This window comes from Podarcis liolepis, assembly GCF_965112155.1.
Source record: "Podarcis liolepis genome assembly, chromosome: 10".
NCBI lineage: Eukaryota > Metazoa > Chordata > Lepidosauria > Squamata > Lacertidae > Podarcis > Podarcis liolepis.
In genome coordinates this window covers 50,301,734-50,322,371 of record NC_139562.1, presented here as the reverse complement: position 1 = coordinate 50,322,371, position 20,638 = coordinate 50,301,734, and the positions used below count along the sequence as shown (strand labels likewise).

Sequence of the window (20,638 nt, the reverse complement as noted above, 5' to 3'; positions counted from 1 at the left end):
GAGCACAACAAACACTGCAACTATTATTATTCCAAACTAAGGGCAAAAAAATACAACAAAAAAGTCCTCATGTCAATGAAAGATGGTCTGATAAGGTTCCTACCACAAACCCATGCCCGTTTTATGTAGATCAGATTTGCAGCTAATTTATATTTCATGCTGTTTAACAGGTGACATCTAATGAGAATTATTCACTTCTCTCTTTTTTTTACTGTACCTTATCAGGGGCTGCTAATAACAAGCCTTCCTGTTTTGCATGCAAGTTGCATCTTTTCATGAAATTTTCAGCAGCCTATGACTTACTAAATAAAGCTGTCACTCAATCCTCATTTCCCCTCTGAGTGCAAGGAATCAAAATGGACACTGAATTAATACTCGGTATTGTCTTTGTTTCATGAGGCCTCCACAAGAGCTTTGTTCTGTCACCTTTAATGCACTCTCCTGGAAGGACTTGCAATCTGATTTCCTATCAGATGCACAAAGAGCTGAATATTACAAAGCTGATGCCGGGCTCAATCTAATTTATGTCTTTGAAATCTCTTGCAGGTGTGGGAAGCAGTTGGTTGGGAGTCTTTAATGGAGATTTCCACATGCTCTTTTCCCCCCCTCCCGTAGAGGAACTTGAATTAGCACACATTTATCTTATTTCTTGAAATTAAAACATAATAAGTGAAGAAGAGATTACGCTGCATTCATTTAGTACTGGCGCTATTAGGGCTCCCTTCTCCCAGTAGTCAAATACGGGAAGCAAAAGGCAAGCAGCTCAATCATGAGCACATTTAGTCAGAAGGAAAGTCTCACTAGGTTTAATGGAACTTACTACGTGTTAAGTGGGTGTATTGTTTTCAGGCACATTGACTTAACGATGTACAGATGCCCCCACACTTACGTGGAATTGACTTGTATGTACGCAGCGCTCGGAAATTAAATAATTCCACTCAAAGTCAGAAATGGCAGGAGAGAGCTGGAGAGTCCTCATGGCTCATGAGTAGACCCTCCATGGAGTCCAAAGAGTACGTCAATGAGGGCAGAGGAAGCCCCAAAGAGACCAGAGATGCAATGGGGCTTTGTTTATGCTGCTCAGCCTCCCCGCCTAACAGCTGAAGTGCAGGGAAGTGCAGCAGCAATAGCCAATTTCCCACATGTCCTCCTGCCAGCTCCAGAGTTTCAAGTTCTAGCTGTGGATATTTTTGGATACGGTATTTTTGGTGTGGATTGAAGAGAGAGCAGCGGAGAGGACGTTGAAAGGGTGCTTGGAGGATGCTCCCCACTTTATGTGATTTTACTTATGCTCACGGGCCTCACAACATAGCCTCCACGTAAGTGAGGGGGGTTGCCTGTGTTGTCCTTAACAGCCCAGCCTCTAGACTCCTCAGTCTTACCTTGGCCTAGGAAAATACTGTGCTAAGGAGCTGAAAAGAACCTCGCTAATAAACAAACCGTCGTCACCCAGATCTGATAGTCCTGTTCAGGTTCTCACTCGGCTGCAAGTGTCAGCTTTGCTCCCAATATCTCTTCACTCACTTGACCTGACTGTACCACCCCAGCTTTCCCACGCTGGGCAAGAAGGTCTGAAGGGGGTTTCTATGTGTATTTGTCTGAACAGCCTCCTTGTAATTGGGTTCCCAATCATCAGGGGGCTTCAAAGCATGTTCAGTTAAATATGTTCAACGTGGGAAGGGCAGTGCTGGGTATGAGGCTGGTGTATGAGGTTGCTGAACTATTTTCATTCTATGTGTGGTGGCTCCAACATGCACACCTACCTCTCCTTTCTGTAGGGCTGTCTCTGTGTCCGTAAATAGCTGCATGCAAGGTTCCTTCTTCCGCTGAACTGAATTCAGAATTCTTTTTGTGCAGTAACTCCATCTGAACATGAGAACATAAATGGAACCATGGATCAGAATACTGATTCACATGCTGAATGGCCAGAAGGATGCTCTCAGTCAGGCACGCAACGTCTAGTGCGATTTGTGCACAACTGTGAAACAAAACTGGAAAATACTATATAAGCCTCATTTGGAAAATAAATTGATATGCAAATTAGAGTAACCTGTCAGCTTTTTTTGAGCTATTATTTTTGAAGAACAAAATTATAAATTTACAACTTGCATTGTCTGAAATATTGCTAATACTGGATGCTTTTTAGAAATGTTTTCCTTAGTTAAATCAGTAAAGTGAGATGGTAGTAACATTCACTTCAAAACAACTTCAACAGTTCCATCTTATGCATGCCTACCCAGAGGCAAACCCCAGTGACAGTACAGGACTACAGGCTAATATTGGCTTTCATTATAAACCACACAGAGTTTACTTCTCTTCTAATGCCAAAGAATGGTTGACAGCATCAAAGGGCAGACTCTCCAAGTGTCCCTATATTCCAGGGATGTCCGTGATTTACAGAAGCTGTCTCAGTTTATCTTTTGTTCCTGGAATGTCCTGCTTTTTCTTAGGATGTCCCTATTTTCATTGGAGAAATGTTGGGGGGGGGTATGGAGTTATCCAACCCCCAAGCCGCCTGAAGACAATTCTGAATATGGAAGGTTTTTTAAAAAAAATAATGTTTTATTATGTTTTTATGTCTGTTAGAAGCTGCCCAGAGTGCTAGGACAACCCAATAAGATGTGTGGTGTATAAATAGCAAAATTATCATGGAATGGGACATCCCTATTTTCATCAGATAGATATTGGAGGATGTGAAAGGGCTATTGAGTGTTACCCTCACAGGGTGGTTTTCAGTGAATTGTATTACTGAGCCTTTTAATAGATAATGCCCAGAGTACTCCTAACGTGTTTATGCCAAAGGGAGGAGATACCCCCAGATCTATGGAACAACCACCGATCTATCACTCTCCTATTTTGGTGTAGCCACGACACAAGGTGCAGCGCAGCAGCTTTTTCCTCCTGCTGACTGCTAGAGTTGCACCATTTCTGTTTGCATGTCTGAAAAATGGAGAGAGGCTTTAGATGTGCTGCATCCATGCCCACCTTATTTCCCTCCTGTTTTGCAGGCAGAATATCTAAGGCAATGGAACGTTCTACTGGCACACTGGGAAAATTCCCACAATGTAATGAGCATTCTGCCATCAGCCCTAACACCACCTCCTAAAGCACCCTCAGCTGTAAGGTTGAGATTGCTGTGTGTGTGTGTGTGTGTGTGTGTGTGTGTGTGTGTGTGTGTGTGTGTGTTTTCTATAGTGCTGTACTTCCAAAGAAAGAAATTGAAGGTGTTCACAAATTCACATATAGAGGGAAAATCCAAGCTGTCTTTCAGACACATCTGAAAACTAAATTGGCAAGCTTTCTCCCTGACACCAGCCATGTTTAAGCGGCATGCAGCCAGAGACTGCATTTAACAATATAAAAATAATTCTCCATAGCTTACTGAGGTAGCACACACAAATATATATGAGTAATGCCCCAACGTTGCTAGTGAACAAGGCACTTAATAAAAGCCAAACAACTGTCACACATAGGTTAGAAGGTCATTTCTCACACATAAGATAAACTAGAAATCCATCGAAAGGATGGAATCACAGAGAGTGTTGTGAAGTTTACTGGAAAATAAAAAATGAGTTTCACATGTTCTTTTATTTCCCAAGGGCACTTTGCTAAATATGTCCATATATTGGCATGCATAGTTCGGAAGGGGTGAAAAAGTATTCTTGTTTTTTCTTAAGAAAAAGAAAATGGATCTGAGCATCTTGGGCACAAGAAATATGCACCAGTTTCAGTCTTGTTGACTTGACCTTATAGTTTCAATTAAAATGCAGCAAGTGAGAGAAAGGAGGGATATTGGCACCATTTGGCAGATACAGAGCACCATTTTTGCTTCTGCAGCATTACCCACATACATCCCATGTTTGTTGATGTACAGTAAAAGTCAGTGGAAATGCGTGAGATAGAAATGCCATCTGATTATATATATGTATATGACTTAAATACATATTGTTGCACGCTACACCATTCTCCAAGTGGTGCAAGATTTTAGGGGTTCCAGGTGCACTTTACCCAGGGTTAGTGTTCCTCTGGGAAATGAGGTACAGTGACGACCATGGTATCTAAGATTTATGGTTTATTTACACATACATAAAGCCTCAGCTCGCAAGGGAGGAGTTCGTGGCATTAACACTCCAAGAGGGTCTTGCTTCTCTCACAGTCAGGCTTTATCTGTTGAGGGAGGGGCCACATTCATTTTACATATCACACCAAGTTCCTTTCACCCTTTGTTGTCTTAATGGCTCATCACCCAGGCTATCACCTCAATACAGGAGGCAAGCCTGGCTCAATTGTCTTTTGACACTTGCTGATTCTAGGGAATTAGAAATGTTTAGTACACAGCTTGATACACACGGGTCTGGCAGCCAGTTTTAACACCCCAAGCCTTGATTAAATTCTAACACTTACTGGTTCCAGGAATTTAGAAGCTTCTAGCACCCACAAACTCATAACACTATAATAAAATACATTCCCCTGATCCTAAATTGCCCCCTGATACCTAATTGATGGGTTCTGAAAAGTGTACTCTGTGATTTTAGAATGATTTAAGAGGGAGGAAATCCCATATGCCGTAATTTTAGTCCTTCCCCCGCCTCTTCACAGTGGGCGTTTTTGTGTGTAGTATTAGAAAAGAGACAGAACATATCTTTCCTGATGCCTCCCTGCTCAGTGAACCAGTTTGGCTTATCTGTTTCAGTGTCCCAGTGTTTTTCTCCTTAAGTTCAAAGGCTTGATGCTGTCTGGAGGAAGGCCCTATCTCAGGCTAAAAAGTGAAGCAGATGTTAAAGCAGGAGTCAGAAACAATAGAAGCGGCAGTCCAAATGGGAGTAGGGCAACTTTCTGGAGATATGAATTAGCTTAAACCAACCCACAAAGACTACCTCTCAAAGTAATGGCATCATACCAATGGGATGGGTGATTTTGCCTCTACTACCCACAATACTGACATCAATGTACAGTCTACCCTTGTTTTTCAGCTTGAGTTCCAGACAAGGGTGAAAAAGAAAGCATTTGGCCATTTAAGGAAGTTGTTTCAAAAGAAGTCAGCTGACATATAGTAGCAAGTACTTGCAGATTAAGTTACATCGTGCAAGAGAGTGTATTCAGAAAGGACTGATTCGGGTGTCCTACATGCCAGGAAATGAAATTCCTGCTGATCTGTTGTCTAAGGTTGTTAACAGAGAACAACTTAAGGTTTATGTACAAAGGTTGCAATTGGGTTGAACCACAGGTACTACAGGTTACACGGAAAGGGGGAGGATGTTAGGATATTTCCGTTCCACCTTAAAAGGGAGCAGGATGTTTGTGTCACAGCCTGCGTATTTCCTGTTCACAGGATGTTTATGTTTTGCTATTGCTTTCGATTTCTCACTCGGTCGGAGACACTGACTCAGAACGGTCATGTTTTCTTTGCTCTGATCAACGCTAAATAAAGTCTGTAAATATGCTCTCCTGCTGTGCATCTTCTGCGGTGTGCATATTCTGCTGATAGAGCGTGCATGAGCTCTAGAAGAAACTCATGTCGCTATTGCTGATACTGCATGACTACAGGGGTCGATGGATCGTCTGGCAGCCGGCTTGGGGCCATGATGGACTTTATCTCCCTGGCAGTATCCCAACACAAACTACTTTGGTTTGGGTTGGATGTTTCATTTTGGGAGCTTTGATTAAATTGGCCTCTGCATTCTCTTCATAAGGGCATCTAAACAGGCTGCACAAAAAGGGAAGACATTGGGCTGAGCATCCTCAGCTTGAGACCATTAGCTCAGACCTGTTTTTACCTAGGCCTGAAGGCCAAGAGAAAGCAAGGAGATGTAAGGTGGCTGCAGGCACATATCATCATTCGAAGCAGCCAAAGATAGGCATTCATAGGGTTGCCACATTTCAAAAAGTTAAATTCCTGAGACCTGCAAAGTTGTTGAGCTTTTTTAAAAGAAACCCACCAATTTTTTAAAAAAAAGAAACCAATTTTTACACCCCAAAACCAGAACATGTCAGGAATTTTCCTGATGTATGTCAAGCCTAAGCATTCACATCAACTTCCATGATTTTTCAGATTGGCTCCAGCTGTTGATGGCTAAGAGCTCATCCCATCGATGAGTCTTGGTCCAATCCAGGCCACCTCAGCAGGGTGTGTATTATGTTTTTTGTATATCTGCACATTGAAATATCAGGAGAAGAGCTGCTTAACTCCTTAGGAAAAAAAGTAAGGTCTCTTCAGCTGCAAAGTGCAAGATGCTGTTCAGTTGGGTTCAAGTCGTTCAGAGATCTAACTTTGCTAGCAAAATATGAGGCAATCCATTTCACGTCTGAGCTGCTAGCGCTTTTTTCACATAAGGGAGCCAGCTTGAGCTTCACTCTAGAGGGTGACAAAATTTTAATAAGCTGCCCAGGAACTTGGGAGTGTGGTAATAAGGGACATTTGTTATATTCTGTAGAGATGTCATGACTTGGCAAAAAGGGACATCCCTGTAGAATGAAGGACGGCTGGGAACCTTAAATTCCACAGCATATTTGGTCCTACTAAAATATAATGACTTTCAGCACCTTTAAGATCTGTGGCCTACATTTTTAAAGACCCCTTTGCCTGTTTCCCCAGAAAGTCAGCCATAAAACACAGGTGAGGTTTACCATGTTATATTTTCTGATCCTCAGAGAAAACAACCTTTCCCTTGCACATCTGTCTTTTGCTTACAGCTGTATAAACAAGGAGCCTGAAAGATGCAAATTTCACAGCTTTTGTTCCCTCGTACCACATACCTTTTGAGATAATTGGCTATTTCTTTCATATATGCCAGCCACATTTCAATGCCTTATTGGAATCTACTTGTTTGAAATAATTACAAATCACCCCCCCCCCTTTAGCTAGAAAAAAGGCTCTGTGTGTATGTGTTCCCTGTCATGATCTCCCTCTCTTCTTCTTTTGTGCAAATTAGGGCTTCATACTGATAAGTTGCTTTATGAAGGGTCTGTATGACATGTAATTTTAGGTATGTGGTAGAAAGAGGCACTTGTTTCCTCCACCACACAAAAGGATTGATGAGCCAGTAAAGGGTCTGAAGTAGGGCTTCAGTGGTATCCTCAGCACACTTTTATCTCCCTCCCAATCTTTCTATCCCAAGGGATTTTGAAGCATAACAAGTAACCTGAAACTGTTCCTTCTCTCTCTTTTTTTGCTAAGATTCTGGGTAAGACTGAATACAATCTCACAAAATGACACTATGGGCATACTGGGGTGTATTACTTCTGAGTGTTTTAATCTAGTCTAGAGAATTAACACCCCCCCCAAAAAAAATGCATTTTAAAGATTGATATTTCGCTTGCCATTTCCCTCCATTCAATTTGCATACAGCAAATGTGTAATTACAAATTTGTTCCTTGTGGAAATGGTTGAGGCGGCTTCAGAAAAGCTTCTCTTTCACCTGCAGCCTCATTGCCAACTTTCCTCCCTCACCCTATTTGTGGGCTTAAGGCTGCCTTCTCCTTATAGTGGTTATGGAGAGAAGCACCAGCTTCATGTTTGAACGGTCTCTCATTTTTACATCTCCTCATGAGGTGATTTTAAAATGTGGTGCTACACCTCAGCTCAGTAAAATAAGGCTGCACTTCTGTCCTATTGAACTCATTGGGGATACAGTGGTACCTTGGGTTACAAACACTTCAGGTTACAGATGCTTCAGGTTACAGACTCCGCTAACCCAGAAATAGTACCTCAGGTTAAGAACTTTGCTTCAGGATGAGAACAGAAATCGCGTGGCGGCAGCGGGAGGCCCCATTAGCTAAAGTGGTACCTCAGGTTAAGAACAGTTTCAGGTTAAGAATGGACCTCCGGAATGAATTAACTAGGGGTACCATTGTACTTACAAGCAGATGGGTATGCAGGGGCAGACTTTGGTCTTTAAAATTTCAGCAGCACCCTGTTCAAGGCCAAAATACGAACCCACCTCTCGCCCTCCATTCTGCTTAATTCACTATGTCATAGTTGTGACACCATGCAGTGCCCCCTACACTCAGCACCCAGTGTGGCGGAACCAATCATACTGTCCTAAATCTGCCTCTGGTGTATGGCTTTGTTTTATAAATGCTGGGTGGTCATTAATATTGTGGTTATTCTCCCAGTATTTACTAGCTGCTTATTTAAATGGGGAAGTCAGAGGAAAATGAAATACAGAAATTCAGCATTCCGTTTTCCTTTAAATTGACCTCCCAGTTTACAATTCCCACTCCCAGTCGCAACTCGAGATAGCACTTCATGCTTTTAATTAAGCAGACTGTGGTCCATGAAAGCTTATGCTGTAGTATATTTGTGAGTGTACCAATAATCCTTTGGCATCTGACACTTTGATTAAACTTCTGAGGATTGCTCCTAAAGACAATTACGGTCAGCCAATACAGCATTTTCTAAGCAACAAAATTATTTTAACATTTATTATCCTTCTAGTCATTGCTTTGAGACGGGAGAGATGGCAGGTCAGCCCAGGCAGGTAAGCATTTTTTGGAATTATCTAATTAACCTTACTATATGTGTTCCTTTCCCATTGTGGGAATATTGCTTTTTCTCTGGGTTCCCTCAGGAGCTGGGAATTTTAGATACCAACCTGTGTGTTTCTAAACTGCAAATGTCATTCAAAGTCACATACATATCCCTCGTGTATGGGTGCAGAAAGGATAATTTAAAAGAATATTAAGCTTATAAAATTTCATGGCGGTGGAAAGCAAATTAAAAAATGAAAATAATGGCTACTTCTACGACCTTCTTTATCCAGTCACTCTGTAGTTGATGTGACACTGATATTCAATATATGGCCAATATAAATAGTAAATTGAAAGTGTATCAGAGAGAAAATTGTAATCATATTTATGAAGTATATCTATGCAAAAATGCAGCAAAGGAAAACACGCTCCTAAGGATTTGAAAAGAGAAGCGTTTTGGAAGTTACCTTCATAGTTCATATAGTCAGATGAGATAAATAGAATTCTATAAGCTTATTTATTATTCTTGGCTTTTCATATGAAAGCATTCAAAGATATTGTGTGATCTATTAGGCTTAGGTTGCTATTGTAATAAAATAATAATTTGTTCTAAATTTAGCTATGGATTCATCCTTTACTGTACAGTTAAGCAAAGCAAAGCAGGATGCTATAGTTACAATTTATTTATTTATTTGACATGTTAAGACTGCTTACCGTAACTCAGAAAGTGGTGGCGATTTCCCGGTGTGGTTTCCAGGTAATGAAGGAGCGCTATCAGCCCTCGTGGTTGGCCAATGTCAATATTGGTGCCGGACAGCCGCAGGGACTGGCAGCATCGGCCACCAAAATTTAACATTTGTCTGTGCCAATTAGGGCACTATTGGGTGAGTAATGCTCTGGTAGTAGACCTGGCAGAGCCAGTCTTCCATGGGGTCTGCCAGTCAGGCATAAAAGCTGGCAGTGCCTCCAGCAGACAGCACAGCCAGGAGGGTGTTTGTTTGTTTGTTACATGTTAAAACTTGAAGACACACAGCCTGTCCACAGCTAAGATTAAGGGCCTTAAGGGTCCACTGGGTCTTGTCAGTGCTGAGATGTGAGATTGTATGGAAACCAAGTTCACGGAGTTGCAAACAGATTTCTTTTCTGGAAACAAGTAACATGGAAATTAGCACTAAACTTCTGCTGGGTTCCACTAGACTTCCAGAAGCGGTGTTTATGTCATGTGAAAGATCACATAGTGCGGAAATCAACAGGTAGGGAAACAGGAAGACTGGATAAAGTGCCTTCTGAATGGAGCCTGAATCTAACTGAAATGGAAGTGCTGCTGGTAGTTCGTTACTCACATCTGTTTTTGACTGCAGAGCACATGACATAAAACAGAGTTGAGGAACCAGTGGTTCTTCAGATGTTGCTGGACTGCTATTCCCATGATTCTTGACCCATGGCAATGGTTAGCTGGGGCTGATGGAAGTTACTCAGGCTGGAGTATGACTTTGTACACATGATGGCTTGATACAAAAGAGCTCATGGCTCCTGAGTCTTTAATAAGTTGTGTAGAAGAGTGGATTTTAGGAGGCGTTGTTGGCAGGGCGGTGGAGGGTGAGGTTAAGCAATCAAAAGGTAGATAAATTTATGAAAGAAATAAATAGTCATGCAAGCTACACTTACTGAAATTTCCCCTTCCACACAAGGGGCTGGAGTCCTGAGCTCTTTTGAAGATAATAGCGGAGGAAGAGATGGGGAAATAACCTCTGTATTACATCCCATTGCTTCGCCAATGCTGCATTCAGAGGTGTGTAGTTTTAGTGTCAGAAGAATGTGCTCAATTTCATCACCACCTGCGGCCAAAAGAATAACAAAAGAATAAGAAAGGAAGAAACTATTTGGGATAGGAAAATGGAGAAAGAGGGTAATATTTGAGAGAGGGGACGCGGGTGGCGCTGTGGGTTAAACCACAGAGCCTAGGGCTTGCCGATCAGAAGGTCGGCGGTTCGAATCCCTGCGACAGGGTGAGCTCCCGTTGCTCTGTCCCAGCTCTTGCCAACCTAGCAGTTCGAAAGCAAGCCAAAAAGTGCTTTCCTGGCGGGAAGGTAAACGGCGTTTCCGTGCACTGCTCTGATTCGCCAGAAGCAGCTTAGTCATGCTGGCCACATGACCCAGAAGCTGTACGCTGGCTCCCTCAGCCAGTAAAGCAAGATGAGCACCACAACCCCACAGTCAGCCACGGCTGGACCTAATGGTCAGGGGTCCCTTTACCTTTAATATTTGTTTGCAGAGAGACCAGTAGGTCAGGGGAACAGAAAAACAGGTGGGTGGACCTGATAAGGAGTGGGAAATAGAAGGGATCAGCCTTTAATAGAGGGTAACAAAGTTTTAATCTGGGAACTTTAGGCATATAAAACAAATATCGTACCTCAGTGGATTAATTTCTCCTAAAACAGTCGTAGAACTATCAAACTCATCCTTAAGCTATATTAGCAAGTCAAACCTCATTTATTTCAGTATGGTTTGTTCTGGTTCTCTACTGTAAGGCACTAAAGCTTGGCTGAGAGAAGGGGAAATATATTCCATGAAACACATCATTAGCGCTATAAAATGGCCACAGGCCTTCTAGCAGATTCTGTACCACCACACACAAAAAACACGGGGATGTGTGGCCTTGTACTAGGTCCCTCTCCAATGTATTTTTTAGAATGTTAGCAAGCTCTTATATTGTCTGATTTCCTTCAGCCAAGTATGAAGTTTACTCTGAATACTATAACAGAAGATTTACAACACAAGTGGCAGCAGCTGTGGCTCAAACAAATGGCAGAAGGGGGGAGTTAATTCCCTGGACCGATCCACATAAAAAGGCCGGTGTTCTTGTATCGCTTGGCGTCTGCATGCAAAGAATCTCTTATAAATCTAAGACATAAAATATTATACCTGAGACAGTGGAATAGAAAATTAGGTCACCCTTGTACTTTAATTGCCATTACTCTTTTCCTTTCGATGGATACCACAGCTTTAAATGATAACATTTAAAATCAAATATTAAGAATGATTGCAATGTAATTGTTTCATTTCTTTCATGTTTGTACTCATTAAGGACTTAAGTGAGGTCATTTCTTTAAAAGAAACTGCTTTCAGGCAGCTTTGGTCCTATTAAGTGTTTTAAAAGATTAAATGCAGGAGGTCTGCTTTCTGAATACCAAGAAGGGGACTTGCTGGAGAAGCCGAAAAACAATTTCAAACATGGGAAATGTGGGCGAATTATTCTGTCTAGAACTAAAAGGAAGCCTATATTTATGGCACCTGATTTATTTGTTTGATATACAGCATTTGCTGGGCTTTATAATTTTTAAGATGTGTGAATAGGGTCACATTAGATATTACAGGCATAGTGAGGCTGTGATTTACAAGACTTCATATTGTGCCTATTGACCTTCTCAATAAGAAAGGTTGGTGGTTGCAAAAGCACTGGAAAATTAAACTCCTTGGAGTCAGTTTAATGTATTATAAACTCTTTTTAACAACCAGCAAAATATCCGTATCAACTTCTCCATCTGATTATTATCTTTCAGTTGTTGTTGCATTGTTGTTTTAAAAGTTGGGTTTTTTTATAAAAAAAGTGTTGCTGTTTCTTTGTTTTACTTCCAAACAACAATTTGCCCTTCATAAAAACAATGGCAAAGGATTTTGGCTTGGAACTTGTTGATTCAAAGGAGGAGGTAAAGAAATAAGTGGAATGGGACAATTAAACCTCCTGTAGATCTCTTTCTCTTTCATATCTCTTAGCTATGAAAGTAGGATGTGTGTGTGTGTGTGTGTGTGTGTGTGTTTCTTTGTGTCGGGGTAAACACATTTATCTATTCTACCAAAAAAAAAAAAAAAAAAACCAACATATTAGCAGATGTACAGTTGGAAGTAATCAATATCCAGACCTCAGAGCTGGGTAATGTTTCATGTTAACACACTCACAGTGAAATGGATCGGTTGGGGACAAGAAATAGCTTTTAATTATCAGAACAATGTGTCATGGATATTCCTGAGATTGTGCTATTGGAATACAAAGTAAGACAGACAGACAGACAGACAGACAGACAGACAGACATAGAAACAAAGGATCGGAAAAATCCAGCAATCTTTTGAGCTGTATTAGGTTAACAATTTATTTTCTTCAAAGATTATCTAGCAATAATACGATAGATGACCGGATTAGCAAATGGCTATGCACACAGTTATAAGTTGCTATTGTTTATGTTAATAATCAGTCCAACTATTTTAATAGTGGTACATTTTCCAGTGCAGATTGTGTGTTTTTAATAAAAGTGTTGCAAAAAATAAAAATAAAATAGTGTGTTATTCCCTCTCTTATTCTTGTATGCTTTTGAATAAACTTTTGGATATATGATTCTGGTGCTGTTGAATCCTAGGAAATGAGAGTACTACCCTCTTCTCCTAAATTCTATAACTTTTTAACTATTTCAGATATATGCAGATCTGCAAGCTAAATATTGTACAGACACTATTGTGTAGGCATTTGATGGATTGCAACCACCTTAGTGTGACTCACAGAAACCTCTCAGGAAGGCAACCAGAATGATCGTTTCTTGCAGATCAGGTCAAAGATTAGAGAGGAGCACCAGGAAAAGAACATCTTTAAGAAACAGTTGTGTGTTTTTTAAAGTGCTTTCCTATCATCTGCCATATGGTTTACGGAGATAGAGGATTCCTAATCATTTACTGGCCTGTCATCACTGGCAGATCATGTTAGACCCCCTGATGTATCATAGGCCTTTGCAGTGCAATAATCTCACAGAAGGTCTCACATGAGAGAGGTAAATTTCCTTAACTAGGTGGGGCTTTTTTTAAAGGCCGCCCAATGCTACACAAATATATAGGAGATTTCCACAGTGTTTTGTGGCATTTGCAGTTAAGAAGAAACCTCTGTGCCAACACACACAGTTCTGACAAGCTTCTAAATTTCAGGTGTCAAAATATTTCATCAGAACAACAGACAACTTATCCATACATCACACAGGGAGAGGTAACCACTGACAGGTTTCTTCAGTGGGTGCGGTACAGTTCATCATCAAAGAACTGCAGCCTTTTGAGTCAAGTGCTTAAAGAAAAAGCATGCATTCTAGTTTGCTGGACCTTGCAGAAGTGTTCCGTATTCTGAGGAGTGCCAGCTTGAATAAAATATTGTGGGGACCCAGGTAAGCCCTGCCCTACATAACTGATCACATGACACAGTGCAACACACCGGTGCCAATCAATGGGGGGGGGGGCTCAAATATTTTATTGGTGCCAAAGCCACCATGGCCCTTAGGAGTTGGCTCCTGTGCTTATTCTTCACATCTTGGGCTTGGGCTGTCTTGAGTTTTTGTTATTAAAATCCAACCAAATGCTTTTTATCAATTCCTGGACAGTCTTTCATTTCTATATAACCTTGCAGTGTGTGGATCTAATAGATTTTTTAAATTTTAAGCAGGATTCCTAGGATAGGTTTAACCGATGGTTTACTTGGTTCAACATTTTGTCTGCCAACAATGGCCAATCGGTTGCTTCAACAAGGCGCGATGCCCCAGACTATATCTGGTATTCAGAGGTGGTATTCAAAGGTATGTTTCTAAGAAGAGGGGTAGCTGCTGGAGACTTAACCAATAATTCTATCCTGTAGTTAGAGGATCCTTGTATAAACCTAGTTATGCCATTGGCCCCAGTTGCAATGTGTCCCAGAAGGTGTAGATAGAAGTTAGTGCTTCATTTTGTACAATGTTAAATTGCTACCTATCACTTTCATTAGCCGATTGCAGATTTTTGCCTTCTTCCTGAGAGTCAATTTTGTTCCTCTCTGTGCTGCTAATATTTTTAAAATAAATTTCAGTAGAGTTCCCTCATTTTTCTATGCCAAAGAATTTGTTAAAACACAGTCATTATTCATTGCGCATTATTGTTCTGCTATTTAGTGAATTACCCACTATTTACAATTGTTTGTGGCAAATTGTAAGGTGGTGGTGAATTTAGACCCTGACCAATGGGAAAGGTTGAAATTCAGTCTATACATTTGAAGCACAATCCTTTTAAAGTATTGTTGATCAATCAGGAGAGATTAAACACAAACACACACATCAAAAATGTTTCACTTTGCCTGGATCATGTCCTCCTTTAAAATTTGATTGACTTGCCTTGCCTTATTTTATTGTGTTTTTAATATCCTGTTGGAAGCCGCCCAGAGTGGCTAGGGAGGCCCGGCCAGATGGACAGGGTATATGTAAGAAATTTTACTATTAATTATTATATTATATTATTATTACTACTACTACTACTACTACTACTACTACTACTACTACTGCTGCTGCTGCTGCTACTACTACTACCAGTCATACAAATTGACCATGCCTCCCCTGAAAGAAACCTGGATAATTTGGTGAACATGTTGATTACAATTGTACCCCACCCATCTGACTGGGTTGCCCCAGCCACTCTGGACTGCTTCCAACATATATAAAGGTAAAGGGACCCCTGACCGTTAGGTCCAGTCGTGGCCGACTCTGAGGTTGCGGCACTCATCTTGCTTTATTGGCCGAGGGAACCAGCATACAGCTTCCGGGTCATGTGGCCAGCATGACTAAGCCGCTTCTGGCGAACCAGAGCAGCGCACGGAAACGCCGTTTACCTTCCCACTGGAGCAGTACCTCTTTATCTACTTGCACTTGATGTGCTTTCGAACTGCTGGGTTGGCAGGGACCGAGCAATGGGAGCTCACCCCGTTGCGGGGATTCAAACCTTCTGATCGGCAAGTCCTAGGCTCTGTGGTTTAACCCACAGCACCACCCACATCCCTCCAACATATATAAAAACACAATAAAACATTACACTTGAAAAAACTTCCCTATACAAGGCTGATAAAATTAGAATGTCTGAAAATGGCCAGCTATTGGCTATCAGAAAATCTATACCTTGCCTTTAATAGGTTCCCATGGTAATAAAAAATAGTTCAAGCTATAACAGTATATTATTAAACAAAATGCAAGCCCTTTACATAGAACAACTTTGGTTTCCAGGATCACAGCACAGATAAGAGGACTATGGCAAATCTCTGCTTAATATACTGGAGAGCTTTCCTAAGCAGAAGAAAGAAGAGATTTGGCTTAAAGCTGTAAATCAAGATGAATTTTTAAAAGAGCTTAGTGTTAACAGAGTACTAATTTTAAGTGTCCGGGTTCCAGTGAAGCAGGCTAGAAATTTCACAGCCCTTATGGGAAACTTTCAATTTGCTTTGTTTTGCGAGCAATGTTTGGCTTTAGAGAAGGTGGCTAAATGCACTGAATTCCAAGTAACTGCAGCCAAGTTAAGTTTCAAAAATAGAACTTGGAGGCCAAACAATACCCATATAGCTTGCAATCAGGGGAGGGTGGAGGAAGAGTCGGCTGATTTACTGAGCAATCGTCAACAACGCAAGCAATCAAAAATGCCTTGATATAATTATTCACTCTATTCAGTAGCTGTTAGCAGAGCCATGAGATGCAAATGTATTTTATTTAAACATGTAGGAATGAATGGAGGTGGCCTTAAATATGATTTCATATGAAAGTTAACCGGGACCTTTCTGGGTTGTATGTCCCCTAGTGACTTTTAATTAAAGTGAAGACCTAACAATACTTTGAAACAATAAAGCATTGTCAAGGTCGAAGAATTAGGTAGGAACAGAACTAGATGAGATAGTTTGAAATATATATCAAAACAGATGCAGTGCTTCAGGTCAGAATTCCAACTATTCCACTCCCATACTTCTGATTTTCCGCCTCCTTCACCTCCTAAATTCATTCCATGCCCACTGAGCATGCTCAGTTCTTATTGGCTTCTGTTCTTCCGCCTCCATTTTTACGGTGGGGGGGCACATGTGTGTCCAATCCCAGTGTCATTGAAATCTGATTTCTGCACTGATTTCACAGGGCAGCTCTCAGTACTGATGATCCCAAGTTCTATAAGCGATAAAGGAAAAAATAAATCTATCACTTTTTCCACACTGAATAGTTTTGTCACCTCCCCCTTAATAATTATTTTCCTCGAAACTAAAAAGCCCCAACCTCTTTAACCTTTCCTGGTCACAAAGGCATTTCCTAGGGTCATTTTAGGGGGGTTTTGTATCTTTTCCAGCTCAACAATATCCTTTCCATGATCAGAGCAACCCGCAGTATTCCCAATACGGCTGAACCAAAATGTGTAGCTAGCTTAGGAAGCTGATTTCTAAAGTCACTAAGCTCAAAACTGTAAGCATTACCCCTATTAAGATAGCAGAAATTACACCCGCAGGGTGATGTTTCTGGTTTGCTGTGTTGTAAATGCCTGCCTCTGCCAACCAAAAACTCGTGATACAGTGAGACTGTAATGTGCAGGAGGAAAATTGAGAAAAGTAATTTCATTGGCAGAAGGACTTGAGAGCTCAATGCCAGGCTAGATAAAAGGCGGAGAATAAATCCACTGTTAGTGGAAGGAACAGGAGGCCCAACCAGTCAGATTCCTAATTTTCTTTCCCATCCCTTAATAATACTCTGGCAAATGAGAAATGTGTGATGGAATGGTAGGCAGTAGCACATGAGTCTTCTGCCGTACAAGTGCAAATGACTAGTGACACAGGACATACCATTAAAAGATGACCATGAAAAGTGAGCATACAGTGAATCATCCAGCCACATAGCCTGGCAATAAGAATGTTGCAGATCTCATCTTGGAACTGATATTGCTGCTATTTAATGTAGTTTCTAGCAAGCCATTCATCACATTTATGGCTACAGCTATTCCTTTTACTGAGCCCCCCCCCCCCCCCGCTGCTTCTTTTCTTTCTGTCTCTCTCTACCCTTCCACCTCCATATTCTCCAATACCAATGCTAGTTTGTAGCATTGGGAAGCTGAACAGTACAGAAATTCATGCCTAGTCAAATAATGGCGAGTCTGGGCTGGAATTCTTTATCAGGACATTGCCATCAATGTTACTAGCTTTCAGAGCGTAGCTACTGTTAGCAAGCTCTTTCAAGACTAGCTCCCGAAAACCTAGTTCTGAGTGGATGTCTGAACCAGTCTGTCTTCAAAGCTTAAAAAAGACACACACTGCCTTTTAAAAAAGGAAGAGGGGGGGGGATCAGGCTGTAACGCAAGGACTGAAGACGTTTTTCACAGTTGAGCTCCCTTATAAGAAGTCAGTTACAGAAATGCAAGTCTTGCTAGTAGTTAATGGACAAAATGAATTTTCAAAGACATCAGACCATTTCTGCCAGCATTTCTTTCATTTCATTTAGTTGCAAGGAAATAATATATGCTATAGGCACTTGGAGTGATTTTCTTACAAGACAGAACAGCACATAGTGGCACTGCTTTAGCGCTTTCGCACAATTACTTTAAGGATGAAAGAACTTAGATATTCAAGAGTCAGGTGGCACTTTGATCTGATTCCTTCCCTCCCCTCCTTTAAAATCAAGCGACTTCCTCAGTAGAGGCAGAACATGGTCTAGAACCATTTTATGATGTGTCTCCCCCACACAATCTGATCTTTCATCAAACATAGAGCAGCTAGACCGGGGGGGGGTAGGGGCCGGCAACAACAAAGATTAACATAAGCTGTCATAGACTACAGTTCATTTCATCAGATGAATGAAGTGTTATCCTATGTTGGAAGGTATATACACACAAGTGCGAGGGGGGGGATGTAAACGGTGAAGGCAGAAGAAAATGAAGTACAAAAAGTGCAATAAACCCATTAACCATCCACAAATGAGTCTTGATAATGATAACACATGCATCCTGGTATCCCACCTGTAGTGGGATAAAAACAAAGAAACCCACCATCATCTTGGTAATGCTACAGTTGTTGGGACTGAACTTCTAGCTAAGTTGCAAGTCAGTGGTTTTACAATTGAGAGTTCCTTTGAATCTCCCAGGGTAGCTGCTTCACAGTTTCCCAGGGCTGTTGCCACGGCCACTGAGAATTCCTCCCTTAACCCTAACTCTCCAGAAAACTTAGCATGCCTCTAACAACTTCGCCCATGCTTAGCGAAACAGTAATTAACCATCTCTTGTGACTTCAAAAAATGGGTTTGTTTTGTAGAGTTAGGGTTTTAACATTACATTGATATCAGTTCCTTACTTCAGCTTAAATGAATTGAGTTGTTTTCTGAACCCATGTACATAATAATAAATAATAATAATAATAATAATTTATTTATACCCCGCCCATCTGGCTGAGTTTCCCCAGCCACTCTGGGCGGCTCCCAATCAAGTGTTAAAAACAGTACAGCAATAAATATTAAAAACTTCCCTGAACAGGGCTGCCTTCAGATGTCTTTTAAAGATAGGATAGCTGCTTATTTCCTTCACATCTGAAGGGAGGGTGTTCCACAGGGTGGGCGCCACTACCAAGAAGGCCCTCTGTCTGGTTCCCTGTAACCTCACTTCTTGCAATGAGGGAACTGCCAGAAGGACAAGATGGTTGGACAGTGTTCTCGAAGCTACCAACATGAGTTTGACCAAACTGCGGGAGGCAGTGGAAGACAGGAGTGCCTGGTATGCTCTGGTCCATGGGGTCACGAAGAGTCGGACACGACTAAACAACATATTTAACACAGAGAAGATATACTGGAAAATGCTCAGTTCACTATTCTTGTCACCCAAGTCTTATATAGCAACTTATTCTAACAATTTAACCTAGAATAGACTCAAAAATAATAATCAAAGACTATTTATCGGAATGAAATACAAAGAGACTACAAAAGAAAACAAAGGGACTACAAAGTGTATGAGGCAGAGGATAACACCTTAATTGCCCAGAAAATCTATTAACAAAGGACAAAATGACTTCGGAGTCCTTTTTCTCTTGTACTATATTTTCAAATACTATGTACAGTGTTGAGATCAAAGACACTGAACTATTGGTAAAGCAGTTTCAGAAAGTACTTGCCATGTGTCGACTGGCTATCTGTATGAGTGAGTGTATCTGTACAATAATGATCCTTTTTATGTGTCAAGCTTCTCTAATGAGTTAATAATTTAATTAACATAAAAGCACTGAGCAACTCACAGCCTTTATATGTCTCAGGACCTACGTGAACTCAATTATCTCCATTTGATCTACATTTTATTTGAGGTTACAGTGTGTATATATAAAACTGATTGAGTTTTTTATCACTTGCATTTTATTAGTGGAAGTTTTTCTTATTAAAATAATAACAGAAAGGGGGAGCCATTTTTGGTTTTGTAAAGCGGCTAGGCGCCGGAAGGTCTAAGTATTTAATGGTAATTTTGGCGTTGCTTTGGAGAGCATTCCAAAAAGCGTTCTATAGTTGAATAGTAAAATTATGGAGAAGCTTTTCACTGTATTTTAACAATGAAGGCACTTGTGTTGGCCTGAGGACCTGAGTTATGGACTAGTGAGTGATGAGCTTCTTTAATATCCGAGTGGACTATTTTGGTGAAAAAGGAGTCCAAGGACATTTATGCCCTTTCCCTATTCACCCTCAAGATTGTACTGCATGATTGGAATGTACAAGACAGTCCTTTGAATAGAGATGGGTCAAATATGGGCTTCCAGACTACAACTCATATCACCCCTGATCATTGGTAGTGCTAGCTGTGGTAGATGGGAGATAAGAATGTGATGATACCTGGAGGGCCATGGGTTCCTACTCCCTGCCTCAAAAGAATAGACCAGCACTCCCCACATTGTATCAGCATGGAATAGCAATGTGATTCTGGAGTGTTATTTTATGCATGTGTAGAAAACTAAAAAAAGAGATTGAGAAACCTAGTGTCAACATAATGGACTGAGAAAGCCAAAGAAATTGCCCATTTGTAGAAGTAATTACATTGGTCTTCCATATTAAATTAAAGAGGTTTATGCCATAGTTTGGAAATTACACATTTTTAGTACTTGGAGCTCATTTAGACTCTGTAATCACTTTTTGTCACACTTGGCCTAAGTGGTATCTTCTTACCATCATTCCTCAGGGGCCTGAAACATTTTTTATTTAATTACCTATACTTAAATATTATTCTCTTACATATACTGGGGAAGTACATTATTCATTGCCTTTTCACTGAACATTCATGGGTTTGCTTGTCCAATTTGTTTTGTATTTTTTTTAAAAAAAACACCATCATCTCAGGGGAGCACTTTAATTACTGCTCA

At 40.8% G+C, this 20,638-nt stretch overlaps 1 protein-coding gene across 1 annotated transcript in view; it reads right to left on the bottom strand.

Annotated features, from left to right (window-relative positions):
* Positions 1 to 20,638, bottom strand: part of LOC310687912 (uncharacterized protein) — a 110,112-nt gene that overhangs the window by 66,491 nt on the left and 22,983 nt on the right. The window contains exons 2-3 of the mRNA XM_083463862.1: positions 10,138 to 10,307; positions 1,764 to 1,866 (exon numbers count right to left, since the gene is read on the bottom strand). Coding sequence (XP_083319988.1) covers positions 1,764 to 1,866; positions 10,138 to 10,307 — 273 coding nt within the window. The remainder of the gene's footprint in view (positions 1 to 1,763; positions 1,867 to 10,137; positions 10,308 to 20,638) is intronic.